Source organism: Pan troglodytes, chromosome 19 (assembly GCF_028858775.2).
Source record: "Pan troglodytes isolate AG18354 chromosome 19, NHGRI_mPanTro3-v2.0_pri, whole genome shotgun sequence".
Lineage (NCBI taxonomy): Eukaryota > Metazoa > Chordata > Mammalia > Primates > Hominidae > Pan > Pan troglodytes.
In genome coordinates this window covers 54395042-54417609 of record NC_072417.2, presented here as the reverse complement: position 1 = coordinate 54417609, position 22568 = coordinate 54395042, and the positions used below count along the sequence as shown (strand labels likewise).

Below are 22568 nucleotides of genomic sequence, written 5' to 3'. Positions count from 1 at the left end.
TACTAAAAATACAAAAAAATTAGCCAGGCTTGCTGGTGGGAGCCTGTAATCCCAGCTACTCGGGAGGCTGAGGCGGGAGAATCGCTTGAAGCCTGGAGTCGGATGTTGCAGTGAGCCGAGAACTTACCATTGCACTCCAGCCTGGGCGACAAGAACAAAGCTCTGTCTCAACAAACAAGCAACCAACCAACCAACCAACCAAACAAACAAAAAGTAGCTTCTTGGTTGAAAGGCTGAGGTGGGAGAATCCACCCGGGAGGTGGATGTTGCAGTGAGCCGAGAACACGCCACTGCTCCAGGCTGGGCGCAAGAGCGAAACTTCATCTCAAAAAACCAAGCCAAAACAAAACAAAACAAAAAAGAAAATCTATATAATTGTATTTTCAGGGATCTGTGCAATATTTTTTTTTTTGAGACAGTCTAGTAGCTCTGTTGCCAGGCTGGAGTGCAGTGGTGCGATCTGGGCTCACTGCAACCTCCACCTCCCGAGTTCAAGCAATTCTCTTGCCTCAGCCTCCCGAATAGCTAGGATTACAGGCACGTGCCGCCATGCCCAGCTATTTTTTTTTTTTTTTGAAACGGAGTCTCGCTCTGTCGCCCAGGCTAGAGTGCAATGGCACGATCTTGGCTCACTGCAAGCTCCGCTTCCTGGGTTCACACCATTCTCTTGCCTCAGCCTCCCGAGTAGCTGGGACTACAGGGGCCCGCCACCACGCCCAGCTAAATTGTTTGTATTTTTAGCAGAGACGGGGTTTCTCCACGTTGGCCAGGTTGGTCTTGATCTCCTGACCTCATGATCCGCCCACCTCGGCCTCCCAAAATGCTGGGATTACAGTCATGAGCCACCACGCCTGGCCAAGACTACTCTTTAATTCCCAAGGCCAGCCACTGTGGTTTGAGCATGTGCAACAGCCTGTGCTCGGGTTGATGCCCCACATTCCCATGGTTATCCAAAAGAGGCCCTCAGACTCACAGTGGCCATTATTAATACTCTGAGGTTCAGCAGCGGTGGCAACTGAAAATCTACAAGCATCAGAAGAAAGAAGTGCTGCAGAGAGGAACCACAACCATCACAAACCTGGAAGGCTGGGTGGGCCACCCCCTGGATCCCATCGGCTGCCTGTTTCTCACTTTGACTGAGGCCTGCCTCCTGAATGATGACAGGTATCTAGATACGAATGAAAGCAGACCCCCTGTGTACCAACATGTACCTGTGGCTGTAAGCTCCCCAAACAGCAGTGAGTCCTACTTGTCATTGGCCCTGGAGGCTGCATCGATGGGCCTGGGTCACAGAGGGTAATGCCTGAAGGCTCCTATGCACAGGACAAGGTGTGCCGTAATGAGGAGCAGCTCCTCAGCCAACTCCAAGAGCTGCAATTGGATGATGACCCAGTGCAAACACTCCAAAAATAGTGCATCTTGCTGCTGGAAGGGGACCCTTTCAGGGATCTGGGAGAAGTCATCCACCGAGAGAGCGTTTCCATGCATACCTCTGCCAAGTATTTGTTCTCAGCTCTGCTGTCTTGTGATCCAGACCCTGCCTATAAATTAGGCTTACGTGTATAAGGTTACCTGTTTCAGAAAATTCAGGTTGTGCAGGCCACACATCCCTCACTCACTGTATGGTGTCTCTGGTGCCCAGCCATTATCCTCCCTGGTTCTCGCTTGGACACTTGGAATCACAGAGGTGGGAACTGGCCTCCACCATGCTGACTGCTGCCAAAGGAGACACTCTGAGGCTCTGAACAATTCCGGAAGCAATGCAGAAGCACATTCGTTCTTCCCCGCTCATCTTCAAACTGGCCCAAAATGCGTTCAAGATTGCTACTCCCACTAACAGTAGTACTGACAGCACCCTGCTCAACGTGGCCCTGGAACCTGGGTTACAGGTGATGCGATGACCTTATCATCCCTTAACTGGAGACGCGGAGAGATGGTACGATGGTTGGTGACCTGTGCTACAGAAGTGGGTAGTGCCCACCTCCCTCTACTCCCACGGGAAAGGAGTTTCTATACCCTACTCTTGGGACAGGAGAACAAATCCTTGGAGCTCTCATATTCCTATTCCTGATGGCCTAAGAAAGGATGCAGCTGCTGGTGGGAGAAGATAGCGTCTGTTCAGCCAGCCCAAGTTCTGTCCTCACTGCTTAAACCAACCACATGCTGATGTCAGCAGCACTTTGACCCTCTCATCAGAGACATGTCTAAGAGAATGAATTTTCAGCTGCCAATACTCAAGTGTGCCCTTGGGAGGTAGTGGGCCTGGTGGTTTGGTCCCCGTCCCTGTCCATGCTTGTGAGAAACTCCAGACACCTTGGAGGCTCAGGACCCTTTCTAAAGCCCAAAGCCCCAGCACAAGACTCTACCCTGACAGGCCCCACTTCAGCTAGAACCCCTGGCAGATCTGCAACCCTGGCCTCGGGTTAAGCAAACCCCAGGATCTACTGCTCCATCCTTGTGAGGGGCTGAGAGCACCTGCAGAAACCTTCAACCCTCTGACCTGGGTAAGGAAGGGATAGGAAGAGACCCCAAACAAGGTTTGGCCATCTGGGATGCTTCTCTTGCCCTGGTTTGCCTCAGATCGTGTCAAGGTTGCTGAGGAGGAGGGAGAACTCATCTCTGCAGGCCAAGTTCAAACCCCACACGGTAATGTGGGCCGAACTGAATCAGGACTGAGATGGCCACAGCTGAGCTCAGGCTCTCCCCGACAGGTGTGTGGGCCTCAGGGAGCATCTTGCAGAGCTGGCACACACTCTTCACCCCTACTGAGGCTGCTAGTATTGTAGCTGCCACAGCCGTATCCCACACCACTATCCTGCGCCTCAGTCTTGACTATCCACACTGGCTAGCTGTGCTTGCACATTGGCCCTGCAGTGTGCTACGAAGCATCCACAGAGCTGTGCCCTGTCAGCCCTTACACTCTGTGAGAAAGACCACATTGCCTTTGAGGCAGCCTGCCAGATTGCCACCGAAGCTGCTGCCGGTGGCATGACCCATTCACAGCTGTTCACCATTGCCTGCTACGTGGAGCTCCGGGGCTACACACTCCACGCCTTCGAGCTGGTCTCATTGGCCATGAGCCATCTTAACGTGGCTCATAACCAGGATACCCACCCAGCCATCAGTGATGTGCTCTGGGTTTGTGCCCTCAGCCACTCTCTGGGCAAGAATGAGCTGGCAGTTCTCATCCCCCTGGTGGTGAAGAGTGCGCACATTGCCATGGTGCTTTCAGACATCCTGTGTGCGAGGCTGCACGGTGACTGCACCTGGCCTGGCCGGCACCCCGGGCCACCACAGCTCTGGAAAGCTCATCTCCACTGACAGAGCTCCATGGCACCAGTTGCTGATGCAATGCTTACATCAACACCACACACTACACCTAACACACATTAGCCATTGCCAGTATGGACAGTTCATTGAGTTTCTAAGCAAGGCTCGGGAGACCCTCCTGCTGCCTTAGGATGGCTACCTGCAATTTGCCCTGTTCATCAACAACCACAAACGATCTACAAAGGCAAGAAAAAGCTGATGCTGCTGGTTCGAGAGCCCTTTGGCTGAGAAAGCAGATAGCTCACCGGCCCGGCAGCCTGGGTCCCCAGGTAGTATCAGGTCAGGCCAAAAACACTGAAACATTTGTCCACCCTGGGAGGACTCTGAGCACCTGTGGCTGAGGCCAAAGGACCACAGGGCTAAGGATGGGGAGAGTCCACCTCCAGTCGATATGCATACCTTGGCAAGCTTCTCACTACAGCCCACTGTTCATGGAGAAGCTGGGCCTTGCAGATCGACCAGAAACCCCCACGATATGCCACCTTCTGCCCCTATGTCCTGAGTGTCCTGGGCATTGGCCCTGTCTCCCTTGGCAAACACAGAACACTGTTCCATCTCAGAGATTGCTTCACCAGAGAAACAGATGCATTTATGGTACTGTAAGTACTATAGTATATCTGTTGCCAATTACTGTAAAGTCGTAAGTATTTATAATTCTGGTTCTGATTTGATGGGCACTTGAGGTAGCTGTGGGTGGGAGGGTATGCTTATTGTCCGAGGAGACTCACAACCATTTCTCAGGTTTCCCTTGCAGAGTGTATGCCGTTACCAGTGTGATAGTGGGTGTGCCAAGGAGAAAAATGGCCAGTTAGAAAAAAATCCCAAGACTAGTCTATGCAGAATCTCTCGCCTACAGACAGGGCATTAATAGCCCAGTGGTGGGTGAGCGGCAGAGGCCAGGACTGGACTCAGACTTTTGCCTCACAAAGCTGTAAGGACTCTGAAGGTCCTGCCCCTGCCTCACACAGCCTCGCCAGGAGTCTGCTGAGCACCTTTGAAACAAGAGTAGGGAAAAGATGAAGGTCTGGGAAGCCACTGAGCTCACAATATTCATCTACACTGGTCACCTTTGTGTTAGAGAGTGTGTGTATCTGCATGACTGAGTACATGTGTCTATGTGCATAGATATATCTGTGCGTGCCTGTCTGTATGTGCACATTATATGTTGATGTGTATGTATGTCAGTTCTATGGCTGTGTACCTGTGTGGATATGTGCACACTGGAATGTGGGTCTCTGTGTGAGGATGTAACATTTGCACACATGTGAGGGTGCATATCTATGTGTAAATGCTGTCATGTTTTGCATGTTTAGTGTGTGTGTATCTGGGAACACATGAGTGCATGTGTAGAGATATGTGTCTGTTTGTATGCTTGCTCTCCATGCATCTGTGTTTTTATATGTGTAACTGAGCATATTTCTACATGTAGGGATGACTGCGTGTCCATCTTTGAGGATCTGCATGAATGTGTCCTTTTTGCGAGATTTCTCTTCCCATTCGTCTTAAATCTCTCTCACTAGTTAAATGTTTGTTCCCCATTTCTGTGCCTCCTCTATTCATTCCCTCTCACCAAACAAGCTTCTAAGCACCGGTCTCCCTCTGCCATCAGATTGGCTGCTTTCACTGCACATTTCCCTTCTCGCCCCGTACTTGCTTTCTTCCCCTGCCTTTCTACGTCAAGCTTCCTCTGCCTGCTTTTGTCACAGTCTCATTGCATGCTGACTTGGAGGCTAGGGCTGGTCTGCACTTAGCCTCTCCCTTCTTAATTTCTAGCCCTAATGAGCAGCCCTGTCTTAGCCCTGGCTGACCTCCACAGTGTATCATCATGTTCCTGCTACCTTCCTGACCCCTATGCTCAGCCTGGAATTGTTGTAGGAGATAGCCAGGGCATTCAGAAGAGTCAGTTGGTTACCAGTGCCTTTGTGTTTACTCTTTTACATGTTAGATCCTGAGTTGGGGGTGGGGTTTGATAAAGAAGAGGTAGTATAGCTAGAATGCGAACTAAGAACTTCTCCATCTGCTTTACTTTTTCTTTTGTTGACAAACTGTCACCTTTTCTACTCCAAACTGAGCAAGAAGTTGTATTTGCCGTATGTAGCTACTCAAGTCCTACTGCCCAGCCAAGGGTCCCTACAATGTCTCAGCCCAGTTGGTTGGTTAAAAAGAGAGAGAGAGAGGGAGGTCACTCTCATTTTTATATCGCAATTGTCCTTCTTTTTAGCAAGTGTGTGAACTCACAGTGCTTTCTATGAATAAACCATGGATCACATGAAAGATCATTTTTCTTAAAGAAAACAAAAATTGTCTAAATTTTTGTTTAGACAATTTTGTTTAGACAATCCCCAGAGGGGACCAGCAAATACTTAATAGAAGATTATAGATTTCCTGTGAGTGCATATGGCTCGGGGTGACCTGATTCTATAAAGCAAATATTATTGTCCTCCTCAAATTCATGCGTTGGATTCTATGTGATGGTATTTGGGGGTGGGGCCTTGGAAGGTGATTAAGTTCATGAAGGCAGGGATCTCATGAATGGAATTGGTGTCCCTATCAAAGGGACTGCAGAGAGCTCCCTCACCCCTTCTGTCATGTAAAGACACAGTAAAAAGATGGCTGTCTATGAACCAGGAAGCCAGCCCTCCGCAGACACGGAATCTGCTGACCATTTGACCTTGGATTTTACCATCTCCAGAACTGTGAGAAATCAATTTTCTATGCTACCTAGTCTATGGCATTCTGTTTTGACACCCAGATTAGCTAAAGTACCAGCATGTCAATTTGCACACATAATTCTTGGAAACTCTGATGCCAAATCCTTGATGGCAAAAGGTGAATGATCTGCCGGAGACATGAGCCTACATCATCCTTCTTTCCACAATAAACCAGAGAGTCAAAACAGGCAAGAGTGGGTCAAGGTCTTCTAAAAGCCATACCTGAAAGGTTTCCAATAACAGATGACTCGATGGTAATTCAGCCACACAAACAACCACAACAAAAGACACAATTATCCGAGATTTTCAGGATAGCTTCAGAAACACCATCTAATATTAGGGAGTTCAAAAAGGTGAGAAGTTTCAGAAATCAAACTTTATTTATATTTCATTTCATAAACTTGTAATTCTAACACTATTAATAAATGCTAGGGCAGGTGGTGGCATGGAGAGCCTGGAGCACAACGGCTGTCTTTAAAAGCTTTCCTTGCTGTACCCTTTGGAGCCACGTCCTGGTCCCCTCAACCCCTGCCCACCTAAGAGCCCGTTCGGGGCAGCACATTAAGGGCAAACAGCCTGGATGCCCAGTTGCAGACACACATCCATGCCTGGAGGAGAAGATTGCGTCTGAGAGCAGGAGGAGCTGCTGGAACTCTTCTTCCCAGCCTTCTTTTAATGCTCTTGAGCACCACCTGCACAGAGATATACCCCACCAGCATTAGCACAATAAACAGGCACTGCAGCAGCAGGGCTGTGGTTCTAGTGAATGAGAGAAGCCTCTCTCCAGCGAGGTACAGGAGTCCAGTCTGAATACCCTGGTCTCCGCCTCCATGTTTGCCACCATGCCCAGGACTAGGGGCAGCATGGGATCTGCTGGCTGGGGCTGTGCTTGTCACCCCCTCCCTCCCACTTCTCTCTCCAGCCACGTTTTCAGCTCCAGCATTAAGGCCAGTGGCTACAGTAGGTGCCATGATTTTAGGCAGCTCCTGGCTGGGTTGGTCCTTGACTGGAGCTCCCTCCACCTCCAGCGCTCTCTCTGGAGGGGGCTCTTCCCATGCTGGCTTTGGCTTGACAGCTGGTGCCGCAAGTGGTCCTATTTCTGCGTACGGACCAGGAGCTGAAAAAGGAGAAAGGTTCACCAGCATCAGTCACTTTCCACTGGAATTTCCAAACACAGAGACAACCTCACTGAGTTCAAAGGAATTCCAGCCCAAAAGCACCGCTCCCGCAAAGTCTTCCAGGCTGCAGCCACCTCACCATGTGTCTGTGCCTCCGTGGGCTCCCGAATCTCCTCCTGGACAAGGACAATGTGCAGAGGCAGCCCCGATGGGATCTCTGGTGTGGCCTGGCCTGCTAGGGCCTGCCTCGGGCTGTCCTGTGGTACCTGGGTGCGCCTTCTTACAAAGGGCCACAGGCGTCTGGGGTGAGGGATGAGCCTTCTTCGGCATCGTCGGAAAAGGCTCTCACTCCCTCCATTCCTGAAGCAGCAACCTCTCGAAGTGGGGAAGCAACACGAGAACATCTTGCTCTCTTGAGCGTCTCCCACAAAGTGAGCTGGTTACGGCGCTGACTCTAGGATATGGGTGCCTGGTTACCAGAGTTCTAAGTTCTGTTCGTGTGTGTCATCATCGAGGAAGTGAGGTCGCTTCTTTACGGTTCTGTCCCCTAGGCCCCTTCCTTCCATAAGCCTACTCAGGACTCCACTGGGCTGCTGACTACTCACCCTCCCCCCAGGTCAACTCCTTACCCGTACACAGTTATGTCCACCCAGGGTCTGCTTGGACACCTGTGCCTGATGTTCACCAGGGGCCAGATGTCGTCCTCAGGCCTGATGTCCACCTAGGGCCTGATGTCTGCCTTGGCCTATGTCCCTCTTGGGGCCTTGTGTTCACCTGGGGACTGTATCCAGCTGAGGCCTGATGGCCTACTGGGTCTTGTTGTTCACCTAAGGCCTTGTGTCCACCTGGGGACTGGTGATCACCTGGGGCCTGGGTGTCCACCTGAGGCCGGATGTGCACCTAAGGCCTGAGTTTTCACCTGGGCCTGATGATCACCTGGGGACTGGGTGTGTGCCTTGGGTCTTTTCCCTTTTCCTGAACAGGGCTTGCAGTTTCCAAACCAGACACAATCTCCCAGTTGGAGAAAGAAAAAGGATCCTAGATGATAGTGAGACAAATTTCAGGAAACTCCATCCAAATAAGTAAATGAGAATGAGGACAGGATTCATTGTAAGTAACATTCTCAGGTGGTGTTCCAAAGTTATCTTTTGCCTGGGTACAGTGGCTCACACCTGTAATCCCAGCTCTTTGGGAGCCCAAGGTGGGAGGATCACTAGAGGCTAACAGTTGGAGACCAGCTTGGGCAATGGAGTGAGATCCCCATTCTGAAAAAAAAAATTAAAAAATTTAACAGGCATGGTGGCATGTGCCTGCAGTCCCAGCTACTCAGGAGGCTGAGGTGGGAGGATCGCTTGAACTCAGGAGTTGAAGGCTGCAGTGGGTGAGGATCACAACACTGAATTCCAGCTTAGGTGACAGAATGAGACCCTGTCTCTCTAAAAAACAAGCAAGCAAACAAACCAAAAACCACAAACAAACCAGATCCCTCTTAGCAGAATACTTCCATGAGGTAATAAAAGGTATGTACCAAATGCCTACAACAAGCATATGTCATGATGAAATGTTAAATGCTTCCCATGGAATTAGGTTCAGGACAAGGTTCCATCCACCATCGCATTTGAATTCCACATTGCACAGTGTAAAGGGGCTGCCCAAGGTCATAACATTGCACACTGGGTAAGTCAAGAGAACCCAGTACAGCACTTTAGATCCTTCATTATAGTTTTGTTCTAAAACTGCTCCTGTTATCTTTTGGACATGAGTCTCTTAAGTATTATCATTTGAATTCACGTATACTAGTTCATTTTCACACTGCTCTAAAGAATACCTGAGACTGGGTGATATATAAGCAAAAGAGGTTTAATTGGCTCACAGTTCTGCATGGCTGCGAAGGCCTCAGGAAACTTACAATCATGATGGAAGGCAAAGGGGAAGCAGGCAATTTCTTCACAAGGCAGCAGGAGAGAGGGGAGAGCAGGGGAAACTGCCACTTATAAATCCATCAGACCTCATGAAAACTCACTTACTATCATAAGAAGAGCATGGGGCAAACCACCCCCATGATCCAATCACCTCCCACCAGGTCCCTCCCTTGACACAGGGGATTAAAATTCAAGATGAGATTTGGGTGGGGACACAGAGCCAAACCATATCATTCTGACACTGGTCCCTCCCAAATCTCATGCCCTTTTCACATTTCAAAACCAATTATGCCTTTCCAACAGTCCCCCAAAGTCTTAACTCATTCCAGCATTAACCCAAAAGTCCAAGTTCAAAGTCTCATCTGAGACAAGGCAAGTCCCTTCCACTTACGAGCCTGTAAAATCAAAAGCAAGTTAGTGACTTCCAAGATGCAATGCGGGTACAGGCATTGGGTAAATGTTCCCATTCCAAATGGGAGAAATTGGCCAAAACAAAGGGGCCAATGGGCCTCATGCAAGTCCAGAATCTGGTAGGGGAGTCATTAAATCTTAAAGCTCCAACATTATCTCCTTTGACTCCATATCTCACATCCAGGGCATTCTGATGTGTGCTCCCAAGGCCTTGTGCAGCTCTGTCCCTGCGGCACTGCTGGGCATAGCCCCTTTGGCTGTTTTTACAGGCTGGCATTGAGTGACTGCAGCTTTTCCAGGCACATGGTACAGCTGTTGATGGATCTGCCATTCGGGAGTCTGGAGGATGGTGGCCCTCTTCTCACAGCTCTGCTAGGCAGTGCCCCAGCGGAGACCCTGTATGGGGGCTCCAACCCCACATTTCACTTCTACCCTGCTCTAGCAGAGGTTCTCCATGAGGACTCTGCCCCTGCAGCAGACCCAAAATTATATATATCATTATAGTTGATATTCTGAGGTAGAGATAAAATAAGCTATCAGTTTGATTAGGAGGTTTGGGTTTTGCTTTTTCTATGGTAATGTAAAAAGGCAGGAGGGTTAGTATGTTACAAGTTCACTGCAATTACAAATCAGTTTCTGTGCATATGAGAAAGCACAAAATCACAGACCTAAGGTCTTGATAGATATGAAAGCAACCCTATGTGATATCATGCCCACATCTTTACCTCAAACTCTCGCCTAAATTACTAGTGAGGACTTTTTTGTCCTGCTGTTAGTATTTGATAATTCTAGCTAGCATGCAATAAGATATCGATATATGAATAGTAACTTGATTTTATAATATTAATAACAGCTTAATTTTAAACATTTATGTTGTGCCTTGTACTCTATGGAAAATGTACACTTTCCATTTTTCTCTAAATTAGGTTTAATTTATTTCAGAAGTTTCTAGATTTTATTGTCTCTATTTAGCCAAAGCTACAAGAAAAGTCAAATTCATATCTTTAAATGCTTTCATTATCAATCAAGAAAGAAGAAAGTGAAACGAACAAACAATTTTACTCAAGAAACTAGTGAGAAATCAAAGAAATGTCCAAGAAGTAGGATACAAGAATTAATCAAAACAGATTAACAGTGGAATAAATAAATGAATCCAACTGGTTCTTTGTCATGGAATGTGGAAAGACATACTCTATTCTTCTGGATAGGAAGATGAAATATCATAATCATATCAATGCAAGTTTTATGCATGCTCAAACATGTATAAACTAAGAAAAAGTCTGAAAGGACAGACAGCAAAATGTTTGCATTTTTTTCCTCCAAGTGGTAAGATTAAAGGTAATACTTTTCTTTTTTATACTTTTCTGTATTTTCTAAATCTTCTGTAATGAACATGTAATTTTATGATGAGGAAAAAATAAGACATTTTTAAGATGCAAAATTACTTCTCGTTAATACATATAATGCAAATGCCAATCAAAATAATAAATAAATAAATATAATAAATATATAAATATAATAAAAGAGACAGATGAGTGACTAGGGAAGAACTTCAAAAAGGGCCACATGGGAGATTAAACATAATGCAAAAGAGTAATGAGGAATCTAGGCCGGGCGCAGTGGCTCACGCCTGTAATCCCAGCACTTTGGGAGGAGGGGCATGGTGGCAGGTGCCTGTAGTCCCAGCTACTCGGGAGGCTGAGGCAGGAGAATGGCGTGAACCCGGGAGGCAGAGCTTGCAGTGGGCTGAGATGGTGCCACTGCACTCCAGCCTGGGTGACAGAGCGAGACTCCGTCTCAAAAAAAAAAAAAAAAAAAAAAAAGTGTAATGAGGAATCTTAAAGCAAAAAAAGAGAAAGTAATCTTATTCTTATTCTACAAGATATTAAAACCTAATGCAAAGCCTGGCTAGTAACTTCTATTAAAATTACTTTTATACTTTAAATAAAATACCTGCAAATTTAGAACACAGACAAAAATAGAAACTCCTCACATGACCCACCACGAAGCCCATCAGATGGCAGAATGCCGAATCAAGTTGCAATGGACTGATCTTAAAACAGATGAAGCAGTGGAGAAAATCTTCCTGGAGCTGATGGTATAATTTGCTTCTTGAAACAATGACAGTCCATGAAATAAGGTGGGAAGATGTTTTGAACCTCTCTCAGCAGCAGATCCCTAAATCACAGACCCAGAACTTGGAGGAAACAGGAAACAGGAGGCCATCTCTGCACCTCTCCAGCACTGCTCTGGTTGGTGGGCAGAATATCATACAATCATCACGATTCTTATATCAAAAACCAAATTCTAGACTGATTAAATAATTATTTTTTTAAATGAGAAAAGTTATCGTTTATTTGATCTTGGGCTAGGGAAGATATTTCCAAGCAAAAAGGGTAAAAAGAAGGAAAAAGAAATGATTAACAGATTGGAAGGCAATAACAATATAATATCAAGTGTTGGCAAGAGCTCAGGGAAGTGCGTGTTCTCATGACTGCTGGAAAAAATTGGTATAATATTTCTGAAGGGCAATCTGGCTGAATATGTTAGAAGTCTTTAAAATGTTTATACTCTGACTCAGTAATTCAACATCTAGAAATTTCTCCTAAGTAAGTAATAAGAAAGAGATGAAAAAAGTATTTGAATATTGAAAGACTGGAAAGAACATAAAGGTTCAATAATACATATATGTTCAACAACAGGGGACTAGTAAATATGAATTATTTATATGATAAAATACTATCTAGCCTTAAAATAATGTCTTAAATAATATTTAATGATGAGAATATGCTGAGAAAAGTTTAATCATTTTTAAAAAGTTACATGCAAAATTAAAGTTAATAACATGTACAAGATTATTCTAATTTTTTTTTTTTTTTTGAGATGCAGTCTCACTGTTGTCACCTCGGCTGGAGTGCAATGGAGTGATCTCGGCTCACTGCAGCCTCCACCTCCCAGGTTCTGGCAATTCTCCTGCCTCAGTCTCCTGAGCAGCTGAGATTGTAGGCACCCGCCACCATGCCCGGCTAATTTTTGCATTTTTAGTAGACACGGGGTTTCACCATGTTGGTCAGGCTGGTCTCGAATGCTGGCCTTGCTGGGGTGCCGCGGAGTGGGGCCCCGCCCTGGTGAGTTGTTCACTGGGACCACCTTTCTGGAATGCTGGAAGGCGGCGTGGCAGGACCCACCGAATGCCTTCAAAAGCCAGTGGTCCATGCCTCTGTCTCCTTCCTTAGACTCTTCCAGAAGAGACTGGTCAGAGGTGCAGCACAGATGAACCTACAAAGCTGTTCATCAAAGCATCACTTACAGTGGTGAAAAGGCAGAAGAATCACTGAATTCCACCAAGGTGGAGCAGCTGAGGAAATCATGGGTAGAACACTAGGGAGTCACAAGAAACAACATATTTGAGGGGACATTTATAGCAGAGGAAAATGCTCATGATCTAATGCTACACAAAAAGGGCAGGATACAAAATAAGGTGTATTTGAAGAAAGAGGGTGGCATGGTTGTCCATCCACTGCTTTCAGGGACTGGACTAAGTGACCTGGATCAGAGGGAGGGCAAGAGATCTGCTTCCTGCCTGAGCCCTGTGAACAGCTGAAATCACTCGTGTGTCTGCAGGAATCATTCTTATATTTGCTATTCTGAGGTAACGTCAAACCTACACAAAATTTGCAAGAATAAAAAACACCCTGCCACATACTCTTACCTACATTCACCCATTGTTAACATTTTTTTTCTTTGTACTATTTAATCCACTTTATTATTGCAATAAGAAAGAATAAATGTTTTGCCAATAATATGTTCCTGTTTTTCATTATTAAGCAGGACATGTATAAAGAGACTTCTTAGCACTGGATTGAATATCTTTGGACTTTAAACACTACAGAAAAATTATAAAAGTTTATCTTCAGATATAATTTTTAGATGGTTTTTAATCATGATAGCTTTATTTTATCATTATTTAATATAATGGTCAACAAATTATGCCTGCTTGTATAAATAAAGTTTTATTGGAACAAAGCCACATTCATTTGATTAATGTAATCAATAACAATGTAATGTAATTGTGGCTACTTTTAAACTACAGTGGCAGAGTTAATTAGTTATAATAGAGGCTGTAAAATATTAACTGTCTGGCCCTTTATAGGAAATGTTTTGCTTTTGTCACATTAATTTTCTCTCTCATTTTTTTTTTTACACGGAGTCTCACTCTGTCGCCCAGGCTGGAGTGCAGCGGCGCGATCTCAGCTCACTGCAACTTCTATCTCCTGGATGCAAATGATTCTCCTGCCTCAGCCTCCCAGGTAACTGGGACTGCAGGTGTGGACCACCATGCTTGGCTTATTTACTTGTATTTTTAGTAGAGACAGGGTCTCACTGTGTTGGCCAGGTTGGTCTCAAACTCCTGATCTCAAATGATCTGCCCGCCTCAGCCTCCCAAAGTGCTGGGATTATAGGTGTGAGCCACCACGCCCAGCCTGTTTTTCACATTTCTATTTGATGCTCCAGAATTCAGGAGCTCTAAGAGGAGGCTGCCTGGGTGAGCTGCCACTCTTCAGGTGAGGCTCAGGTTTGGGGGCTCTCTGTGTGCCCCATCTGCTCCAGCACACTCTCCTCAGATGGGCCTCCTCTGTTCTCTCCTTTGCTCTCCCTGCAAGGAGTCCAATCCTCGAAGGTGGGAGAGTCCAGAGAAGAAAAGAGCCAAATGGAGGAAGAGGACCCTGGGAACCCTTGGGTGCAACAGAGCTTGGGAGGTGACGCGTCTGGCCCAGCTCTGCTCCTCTCTGCCAGTTCCCGAAGCCAGAAGTAGGCAGCTCCCTTATGCTGTCTCTTCAGAGGAAGTGTTGAGTCCAACAAGATGGGGTTCAAATACCAGCCTCACCACTGATTCTGGACAAGTTTATTCTCCTTTCTTAGCCTCCGTTTCCTCATCTGGAAAGTGGGGCTGTCTGAGAACTAAGCCTGAGAAGGTACAGGAAGGGCTTCCCGTGGCTTCTGCAAAGAGCTCCATGAACACTCGCTCTCCTTCATCCGAGCAGCAATCCTCCCTGGGCCTCAGGTGCAGGGGGTAGCGGGGAACAAAACACCATCCTTGCGCCTTTACAGCTTACAATCCAGTGATTCTCATCATCAGTACATGTGGCCAAAGGCCCCTGGCTGACTTGTAGGCTGTGGGGTTGAATAGGAGCCTCTGGGTGGTGTGGAAAATCCGGGAAACAGGTGGAAAGGGCAGCTATTCGGACCCTGCGAGGGTGCCGGGGCCATCAGGTTACACGTGGCAGCGCAGGTGAACTCAGGTCTTCTCACCTGGGGCTTGTCAGGTACTAGGGACAGAAGGCACCCAGATTCCTCTAAGGAGCCACAGGGCTGGCCAGGCCTTGAGAACAGTGTCAAAGTTCAGGGGACCCTTTCTCTCATCCCTTCAGGAGCCGATGTCCCTGCAGGGCCCCCACAAAGCACAGCCGAGTTTCTCCCACTTTCTCTGCATCTCTTTCTGCCTTCAGCTTCCTTTGTGGTGGCCTTTGTTTTTCCTGCCCATCTTTGGTGGCTCTCAAATGTCATCCCTGCTCCACAGAGAAAAGGGTGCCAAGTAGCCAACCATCCAGCATGAGGGTCCCCTGCAGCAGCTCGCTCAGGCCAGGGTCCTCCCAGGATGCTGGTCCTGTGAACGGATGGAGGCTTCTGCCTGCCTGGTCACCGTGGCCCCGGTGGGGAGGGGCGGTCAAGGAGCACAGGTGGGATTTGTGCAAAAGATCTGGCCCGTGGCTCCATTCTCAGTAGGGGCTGTGGGCTTCCAACCTTCCCAAGTTTCCCCATGCAGAGCCAGGGCCTAAGTCTCAGACCCCTTGGTCATCCAGGCCCCTCCAAGGCCCTGGGCCCGCCAAGACCTCTAGCCTTGAAGCACATGGTCCCCAGCTTATGTAAAACTTGGCATGAGTGAGAAACTCAACCACAGCAGGTGAAGACTGCCGCCTCTTTCCAGCCTGTCTTTCCTTCACCACACTTTGGGGAGGTGAGGGGGCTCTGGCTTGATCATCAGCGGGTGCTCAGGCACCTCCTTGCATAGGAAAGTTGTTTCTCACCATCCCAGCGTGGGCTTGGCTTCCGGGAGCCCTGCCTCCTCCTAGGCTGACTCACCTGCTTGGCGCCAGGACATGGGAGATTCAGGGCCAGGGGCGGGGTCCTGCGGTTGTGGGCTGCACGTAGATGGTGAAGGAGAATCAGAGTTGAAATGCATAGAGGCTCTCTAGGACACAGTGCAAATGTACCGGCAATCCACCCACCGATTCCAACACCCGACCAAGATCCCCGGATGCAGAGCAGGCAGGCTTTGCCCGTAGCCATGGAGAAACCAAAACCAGTGGGAGGGTCACTTCCCATCTCTGCAAACGTGCTGTTCCCAGGAGCTCTGTCTACCTTGAATGCCCCATTTCTAGCTCTAGGATATGCATCTGACAGTGGGATGTGTGTTTATGAAGGGAAGACCACAGAATAGAATCTTTTGGGAAAATAAATGGTCTTCCCCGCTTAGCCTGCTTTGATAATGCAGATTTTCCTTGCACTTGGAGCTTTCCTTCTCTAGGCTATTTTCTATATAACAGTGGATGTGAGTTTGGCCTTGGAGCCAGACTACTTGGCTTCAAAGTCGCTTGCCACTTCCTACCTGGGACCTAAGGCGAGCCGTGGAGCTCTAGGTCCCCCACCTGTGAAACGGGAAGAACCACGGTGCCCATGTTGCATCATACACATGCATACACAGGCACACCCTACCTGCAAAAAGCAAGGAGCAGGGTAAGGGGGCAGCTATCTGGGTCACGTTCCCCAGAAGTAGATCCTGATTTGTATGGCAGTGACTGATGAAGGACGGCACCCAAGGAGAGCGGTAAGGGAACGGGGGTAGCAGACAGAGAGGGGAAAAGCCATGCAAGGCTGTGGCCCCAGGCAAAATCCTACAGAAGCAGGTCCCTCTGGGGACTGTGGAGTGGAGTCACATCTCCGTTTCCCAGCCTGAGCTAAGGATACACATGTCAGTCATTAGTGAAGGGCCATCCTGCGGCAGGGGGACATTTCCAGCTCTCTGCAGAAAGGACCAGGGGGCTCCAATAGCCTGATGACAGTCTTGCTGCAAAGAGTCATAGGTGTGGACAGTTGGAAACCAAGGCCATTCAGGCCAGGAAAGGGGCACATAGAAAGGTGCGAGGGGTCACACTTCTGTGACCTGCCGGTGGAGAGTGGACAGTAGCCACACAAGACAAAGGTGAGCGTTCTGAATTCAGAGACCAGAAGTGGAGGCTTTCACAAATATGCATGCACCATGCTTTTTCATGGGATAGTCTATTTGGAAGATCATTCCAGGCTGCAGTATGTAAAGTTACCTCATTCTTCTTTTTCACAGTTGCAGAGTTCACTGAGTGGCTACATTATTATGGAGCTCACCAACCTCTATTGATGGGTATTTAGATTGTTTCCAATCTTGCTATTACAAGAGAAACACACCACAATAAATATCTTTGTACTAGGGCCATCAGCACATTTGCAAGTGTCCCTGTACATTTCTAGGAGTAAGTTTTCAGATCAAAAGGCACGTGCATTAAAAAAAATGTTGATAGTGGCCTTACCAGTTTATACTCCCACCAGTAATGCAGGAGAGAGCTTGTCTCCCACACCCACAGTGACACAGTGTTATCACAGTTTTGGATAATTGCCAATGTGATAAGTGAAAAATGGGCTTGAACTATAGTTTCCATTTGCACTTCTCTGGTTATATATTAGGCTAAACATTGTTTATCAGCTCAAGGGCCATTTCTACTTCCTGCTCTGTGAACTATCTGTTCATGTCTATACTCGTGGACATTTTTTCTATTTCATATTTTCGATTGCAGTTTCATTTGTCTTATTGACTGTAGGAACTCTTTATATATTAAGGAAATTTGGATCTTGAGTAGAGTGACTTGAGGATGGAAGCAGAGGGAATTCATTCATCCAAGGGCTTCCCATTAGTTCGGCTACCTAAATTTCATATCCAAAGCAGTCCTTTCCAGTATGTGGTTTTTTACTTCTTCTTTTGGTTCTGTGAGCGAACCTAGAATCTCCCGGCACATTCCTTGCTTGCTTTGCCTTGGCTGGACTTAGCCAGAGTTGATTTTGGTGGTGTCACCATTGCCTGCTACGTGGAGCTCCAGGGCTACACGCTCCACGCCTTCAAGCTGGTCTCATTGGCCATGAGCCATCTTAACGTGGCTCATAACCAGGATACCCACCCAGCCATCAGTGATGTGCTCTGGGTTTGTGCCCTCAGCCACTCTCTGGGCAAGAATGAGCTGGCAGTTCTCATCCCCCTGGTGGTGAAGAGTGCGCACATTGCCATGGTGCTTTCAGACATCCTGTGTGCGAGGCTGCACGGTGACTGCACCTGGCCTGGCCGGCACCCCGGGCCACCACAGCTCTGGAAAGCTCATCTCCACTGACAGAGCTCCATGGCACCAGTTGCTGATGCAATGCTTACATCAACACCACACACTACACCTAACACACATTAGCCATTGCCAGTATGGACAGTTCATTGAGTTTCTAAGCAAGGCTCGGGAGACCCTCCTGCTGCCTTAGGATGGCTACCTGCAATTTGCCCTGTTCATCAACAACCACAAACGATCTACAAAGGCAAGAAAAAGCTGATGCTGCTGGTTCGAGAGCCCTTTGGCTGAGAAAGCAGATAGCTCACCGGCCCGGCAGCCTGGGTCCCCAGGTAGTATCAGGTCAGGCCAAAAACACTGAAACATTTGTCCACCCTGGGAGGACTCTGAGCACCTGTGGCTGAGGCCAAAGGACCACAGGGCTAAGGATGGGGAGAGTCCAACTCCAGTCGATATGCATACCTTGGCAAGCTTCTCACTACAGCCCACTGTTCATGGAGAAACTGGGCCTTGTAGATCGACCAGAAACCCCCACGATATGCCACCTTCTGCCCCTATGTCCTGAGTGTCCTGGGCATTGGCCCTGTCTCCCTTGGCAAACACAGAACACTGTTCCATCTCAGAGATTGCTTCACCAGAGAAACAGATGCATTTATGGTACTGTTAAGTACTATAGTATATCTGTTGCCAATTACTGTAAAGTCGTAAGTATTTATAATTTTGATTCTGATTTGATGGGCACTTGAGGTAGCTGTGGGTGGGAGGGTATGCTTATTGTCTGAGGAGACTCACAAACATTTCTCAGGTTTCCCTTGCAGAGTGTATGCCGTTATCAGTGGGATAGTGGGTGTGCCAAGGAGAAAAATGGACAGTTAGAAAAAATCCCAAGACTAGTCTATGCAGAATCTCTCGCCTACAGACAGGGCATTAATAGCCCAGTGGTGGGTGAGCGGCAGAGGCCAGGACTGGACTCAGACTTTTGCCTCACAAAGCTGTGAGGACTCTGAAGGTCCTGCCCCTGCCTCACACAGCCTTGCCAGGAGTCTGCTGAGCACCTTTGAAACAAGAGTAGGGAAAAGATGAAGGTCTGGGAAGCCACTGAGCTCACAATATTCATCTACACTGGTCACCTTTGTGTTAGAGAGTGTGTGTATCTGCATGACTGAGTACATGTGTCTATGTGCATACATATATCTGCGCGTGCCTGTCTGTATGTGCACATTATATGTTGATGTGTATGTATGTCAGTTCTATGGCTGTGTACCTGTGTGGATATGTGCACACTGGAATGTGGGTCTCTGTGTGAGGATGTAACATTTGCACACATGTGAGGGTGCATATCTATGTGTAAATGCTGTCATGTTTTGCATGTTTAGTGTGTGTGTATCTGGGAACACATGAGTGCATGTGTAGAGATATGTGTCTGTGTGTATGCTTGCTCTCCATGCATCTGTGTTTTTATATGTGTAACTGAGCATATTTCTACATGTAGGGATGACTGCGTGTCCATCTTTGAGGATCTGCATGAATGTGTCCTTTTTGCGAGATTTCTCTTCCCATTCGTCTCACATCTCTCTCACTAGTTAAGTGTTCCCCATCTCTGTGCCTCCTCTATTCATTCTCTCTCACCAAATGAGCTTCTAAGCACCAGTCTCCCTCTGCCATCAGATTGGCTGTTTTCACTGCACAGTTCTCTTCTCACCCCGTACTTGCTTTCTTCCCCTGCCTTTCTCTGCCTGCTTTTGTTACAGTCTCATTGCTTGCTGACTTGGAGGCTAGGGCTGGTCTTCACTTAGCCTCTCCCTTCCTAATTTCTAGCCCCAGTGGGCAGCCCTGTCTTAGCCCTGGCTGACCTCCACAGTGAATCATCATGTTCCTGCTACTTTCCTGACCCCTATACTCAGCCTGGAATTATTGTAGGAGATAGCAAGAGCATTCAGAAGAGTCAGTTGGTTACCAGTGCCTTGGTGTTTACTCTTTTATGTCTTAGTTCCGTAGCTGGGGGTGGGGTTTGATAGGGAAGGGGTGGTATAGCTAGAATGCGAACTAAGAACTTCTCCATCTGCTTTACTTTTTCTTTCATTGACAAAATGTCACCTTTTCTACTCCAAACTGACCAAGAAGTTGTATTTGCCGTTTGTGGCTACTCACGTCCTACTGCCCAGCCAAGGGACCCTATAACATCTCAGTCCAATGAGTTGGTTGAAAAGAAGAGAGGGAGAGAGGTCACTCTCATTTTCGTATCACAATTGCCCTTCTTTTTAGCAAGTGTATGAACTCACAGTCCCTTTCTATGAATAAACCATGGATCACATGAAAGATCATTTTTCTTAAAGGAAAATAATTCCCTAAACCCAGAGGGGACCAGCAAATACTTAACAGGAGATTAGAGATTTCTTGTGAGTGCATATGGTGCGGGGTGACCTGATTCTGTGAAGCAAATGTGATTGTCCTCCTTAAATTCATGTGTTGAATTCTAATTCTATGTGATGGTATTTGGAGGTGGGGCCTTGGCAGGTGATTCAGTTCATGAAGGCAGGGACCTCATGAATGGAATTGGTGCCCCTTCAAAGGGACTGCAGAAAGCTCCCTCATCCCTTCTGTCATGTAAAGACACAGTGAAAAAGATGGCTGTCTATGAACCAGGAAGTCAGCCCCACGGAATCTGCTGACAATTTGACCTTGGATTTTACCATCTCCAGAACTGTGAGAAATCAATTTTCTATGCTACCTAGTCTATGGCATTCTGTTTTGACACCCAGATTAGCTAAAGTACCATCATGTCAATTTGCACACATAATTCTTGGAAACTCTGATGCCAAATCCTTGATGGCAAAAGGTGAATGATCTGCCGGAGACATGAGCCTACATCATCCCTCTTTCCACAATAAACCAGAGAGTCAAAACAGGCAAGAGTGGGTCAAGGTCTTCTAAAAGCCATACCTGAAAGGTTTCCAATAACAGATGACTCGATGGTAATTCAGCCACACAAACAACCACAACAAAAGACACAATTATCCGAGATTTTCAGGATAGCCTCAAAAACACCATCTAACATTAGGGAGTTCAAAAAGGCATGAAGTTTCAGAAATCAAACTTTATTGTAATCTCATTTCATCAACTTGTAATTCTAACACTTTTAATAAATGGTAGGGCAGGTGGTGGCATGGAGAGCCTGGGGCACAACGGCTGTCTTTAAAAGCTTTGTTTGCTTTACCCTTTGGAGCCACCTCCTGGTCCCCTCACCCACTGCCCGCCTGTTAAGGGCCTGTCCCGGGCAGCACATTAGGGGCAAACAGCCTGGATGGCCAGCTGTGGACACGCATCCATGCCTGGAGGAGGAGGCTGCCTCTGGGAGCAGGAGTAGCTGCTGGAACTCTTCTTCCCAGCCTTCTTTTAGTGCTCTCCGGCACCTCCTGCACACAGATAAACCAGGATCAGGAGAATAAACGGACCTGCAGCAGCAGGGCTGTGGTTCTAGTGAATGAGAGAAGCCTCTCTCCAGCGAGGTACAGGAGGCCAGGCCAAATGCCCTGCTCTCTGCCTGCATGTTTGCCACCGTGCCCAGGACTAGGGGCAGCATGGGAGCTGCTGGCTGGGGCTGTGCTGGTCACCCCCTCCCTCCCACTTCTCTCTCCAGCCACGCTTTCAGCTCCAGGGTTAGGGCTAGCGGCTACAGTACGTGCCGTGATTTCAGGCAGCTCCTCATTGGTCTGGTCCTTGGCTGGAGCTCCCTGCAGCTCCAGCGCTCTCTCTGGAGGGGCCTCTTCCCATGCTGGCTCTGGCTCCACCGCTGGTGCTGGCAGTGCTCTTACTTCTGCACATGGACCAGGAGCTGAGAAAGGAGAAAGGGTCACCAGCATCAGTCACTTTCCACTGGAATTTCCAAACACAGAAACGACCTCACTGAATTTAAGGGAATTCCAGCCCCTAAGCACCACCCCCGCAAAGTCTTCCAGGCTGCAGGCCACCTCACCACATGTCTGTGCCTCAATGAGCTCCCGAATCTCCTGGACAAGGACAGTGTGTAGCTGCAGCCCCAATGGGATCTCTGGTGTGGCCTGGCCTGCTAGGGCCTGCCCCAGGCTGTCCTGTGGTACCTGGATGCGCCTTATTACAACGGGCGACAGGCGTCTGGGGTGAGGGATGAGCCTTCTTCGGCATTGTCGGAAAAGGCTCTCACTCCCTCCGTTCCTGAAGCAGCAACCTCTCAAAGTGGGGAAGCAACACGAGAACATCTTGCTCTCTTGAGCGTCTCCCACCAAGTGAGCTGTTTACAGCGCTGACTCTAGGATATGGGTGCCTGGTTACCAGAGTTCTAAGTTCTGTTCGTGTGGTCATCATCCAGGAAGTGAGGTCGCTTCTTTACGGTTCTGTCCCCTAGACCTACTCAGGACTCCACTGGGCTGCTGACTACTCACCGTCCCCCCAGGTCAACTCCTTACCTGTACACTGTTATGTCCACCCAGGGTCTGCTTGGACACCTGTGCCTGATGTTCACCAGGGGCCGGATGTCTTCAGGCCTGATGTCCACCTAGGGCCTGATGTCTGCCTTGGGCCTATGTCCCTCTGGGGGCCTTATGTTCACCTGGGGACTGTATCCAGCTGAGGCCTGATGGCCTACTGGGTCTTGTTGTTCACCTAAGGCCTTGTGTC

At 47.9% G+C, this 22568-nt stretch overlaps 2 protein-coding genes, 1 long non-coding RNA gene and 1 pseudogene across 6 annotated transcripts; 2 read left to right on the top strand and 2 right to left on the bottom strand.

Moving 5' to 3' along the window:
• The first annotated feature begins 837 nt into the window (after positions 1-837).
• LOC129137720 (zinc finger SWIM domain-containing protein 5-like) lies at positions 838-3558 on the top strand (annotated as a pseudogene).
• A 2840-nt stretch (positions 3559-6398) lies between these two features.
• Positions 6399-7563, bottom strand: LOC129137615 (CMT1A duplicated region transcript 15 protein-like protein). The gene is made up of 2 exons (XM_054670448.2): positions 7299-7563; positions 6399-7158 (listed from the first exon to the last, which is right to left on the bottom strand). Exons 1-2 carry the CDS (start codon positions 7561-7563, stop codon positions 6578-6580), a joined length of 846 nt encoding a protein of 281 aa, XP_054526423.1. The 3' UTR covers positions 6399-6577.
• A 622-nt stretch (positions 7564-8185) lies between these two features.
• LOC107969230 (uncharacterized) lies at positions 8186-10824 on the top strand. Its single transcript, XR_001710919.3, has 3 exons — positions 8186-8269; positions 8454-8679; positions 10522-10824. It is a non-coding gene; the product is annotated as an uncharacterized LOC107969230 (long non-coding RNA).
• Positions 10825-20989: 10165 nt separating this feature from the next.
• LOC129135339 (CMT1A duplicated region transcript 15 protein-like) lies at positions 20990-22222 on the bottom strand. 4 transcript variants are annotated; one of them, XM_054670445.2, is made up of 3 exons: positions 21889-22222; positions 21599-21747; positions 20990-21328 (listed from the first exon to the last, which is right to left on the bottom strand). In XM_054670445.2, exons 1-3 carry the CDS (start codon positions 22148-22150, stop codon positions 21173-21175), a joined length of 567 nt encoding a protein of 188 aa, XP_054526420.1. In that variant the 5' UTR covers positions 22151-22222; the 3' UTR covers positions 20990-21172. The 4 variants fall into 4 exon arrangements, with proteins under 4 accessions (XP_054526420.1, XP_054526422.1, XP_054526419.1 ...); XM_054670447.2 differs by having other exon boundaries at positions 22013-22179; XM_054670444.2 differs by lacking the exon at positions 20990-21328 and having other exon boundaries at positions 21350-21747.
• Between the last annotated feature and the right edge of the window lie 346 nt (positions 22223-22568).

Coding starts and splice junctions, on each gene's coding strand:
- LOC129137615 (XM_054670448.2), bottom strand. CDS start 7,563: ATGTTCTCGTGTTGCTTCCCCACTTCGAGAGGTTGCTGCTTCAGGAAT. Junction 7,159..7,298: donor CACGGAGGCACAGACACATG/GTGAGGTGGCTG, acceptor CTCCTTTTTCAG/CTCCTGGTCCGTACGCAGAA.
- LOC129135339 (XM_054670444.2), bottom strand. CDS start 22,150: ATGTTCTCGTGTTGCTTCCCCACTTTGAGAGGTTGCTGCTTCAGGAAC. Junction 21,748..21,888: donor CATTGAGGCACAGACATGTG/GTGAGGTGGCCT, acceptor CTCCTTTCTCAG/CTCCTGGTCCATGTGCAGAA.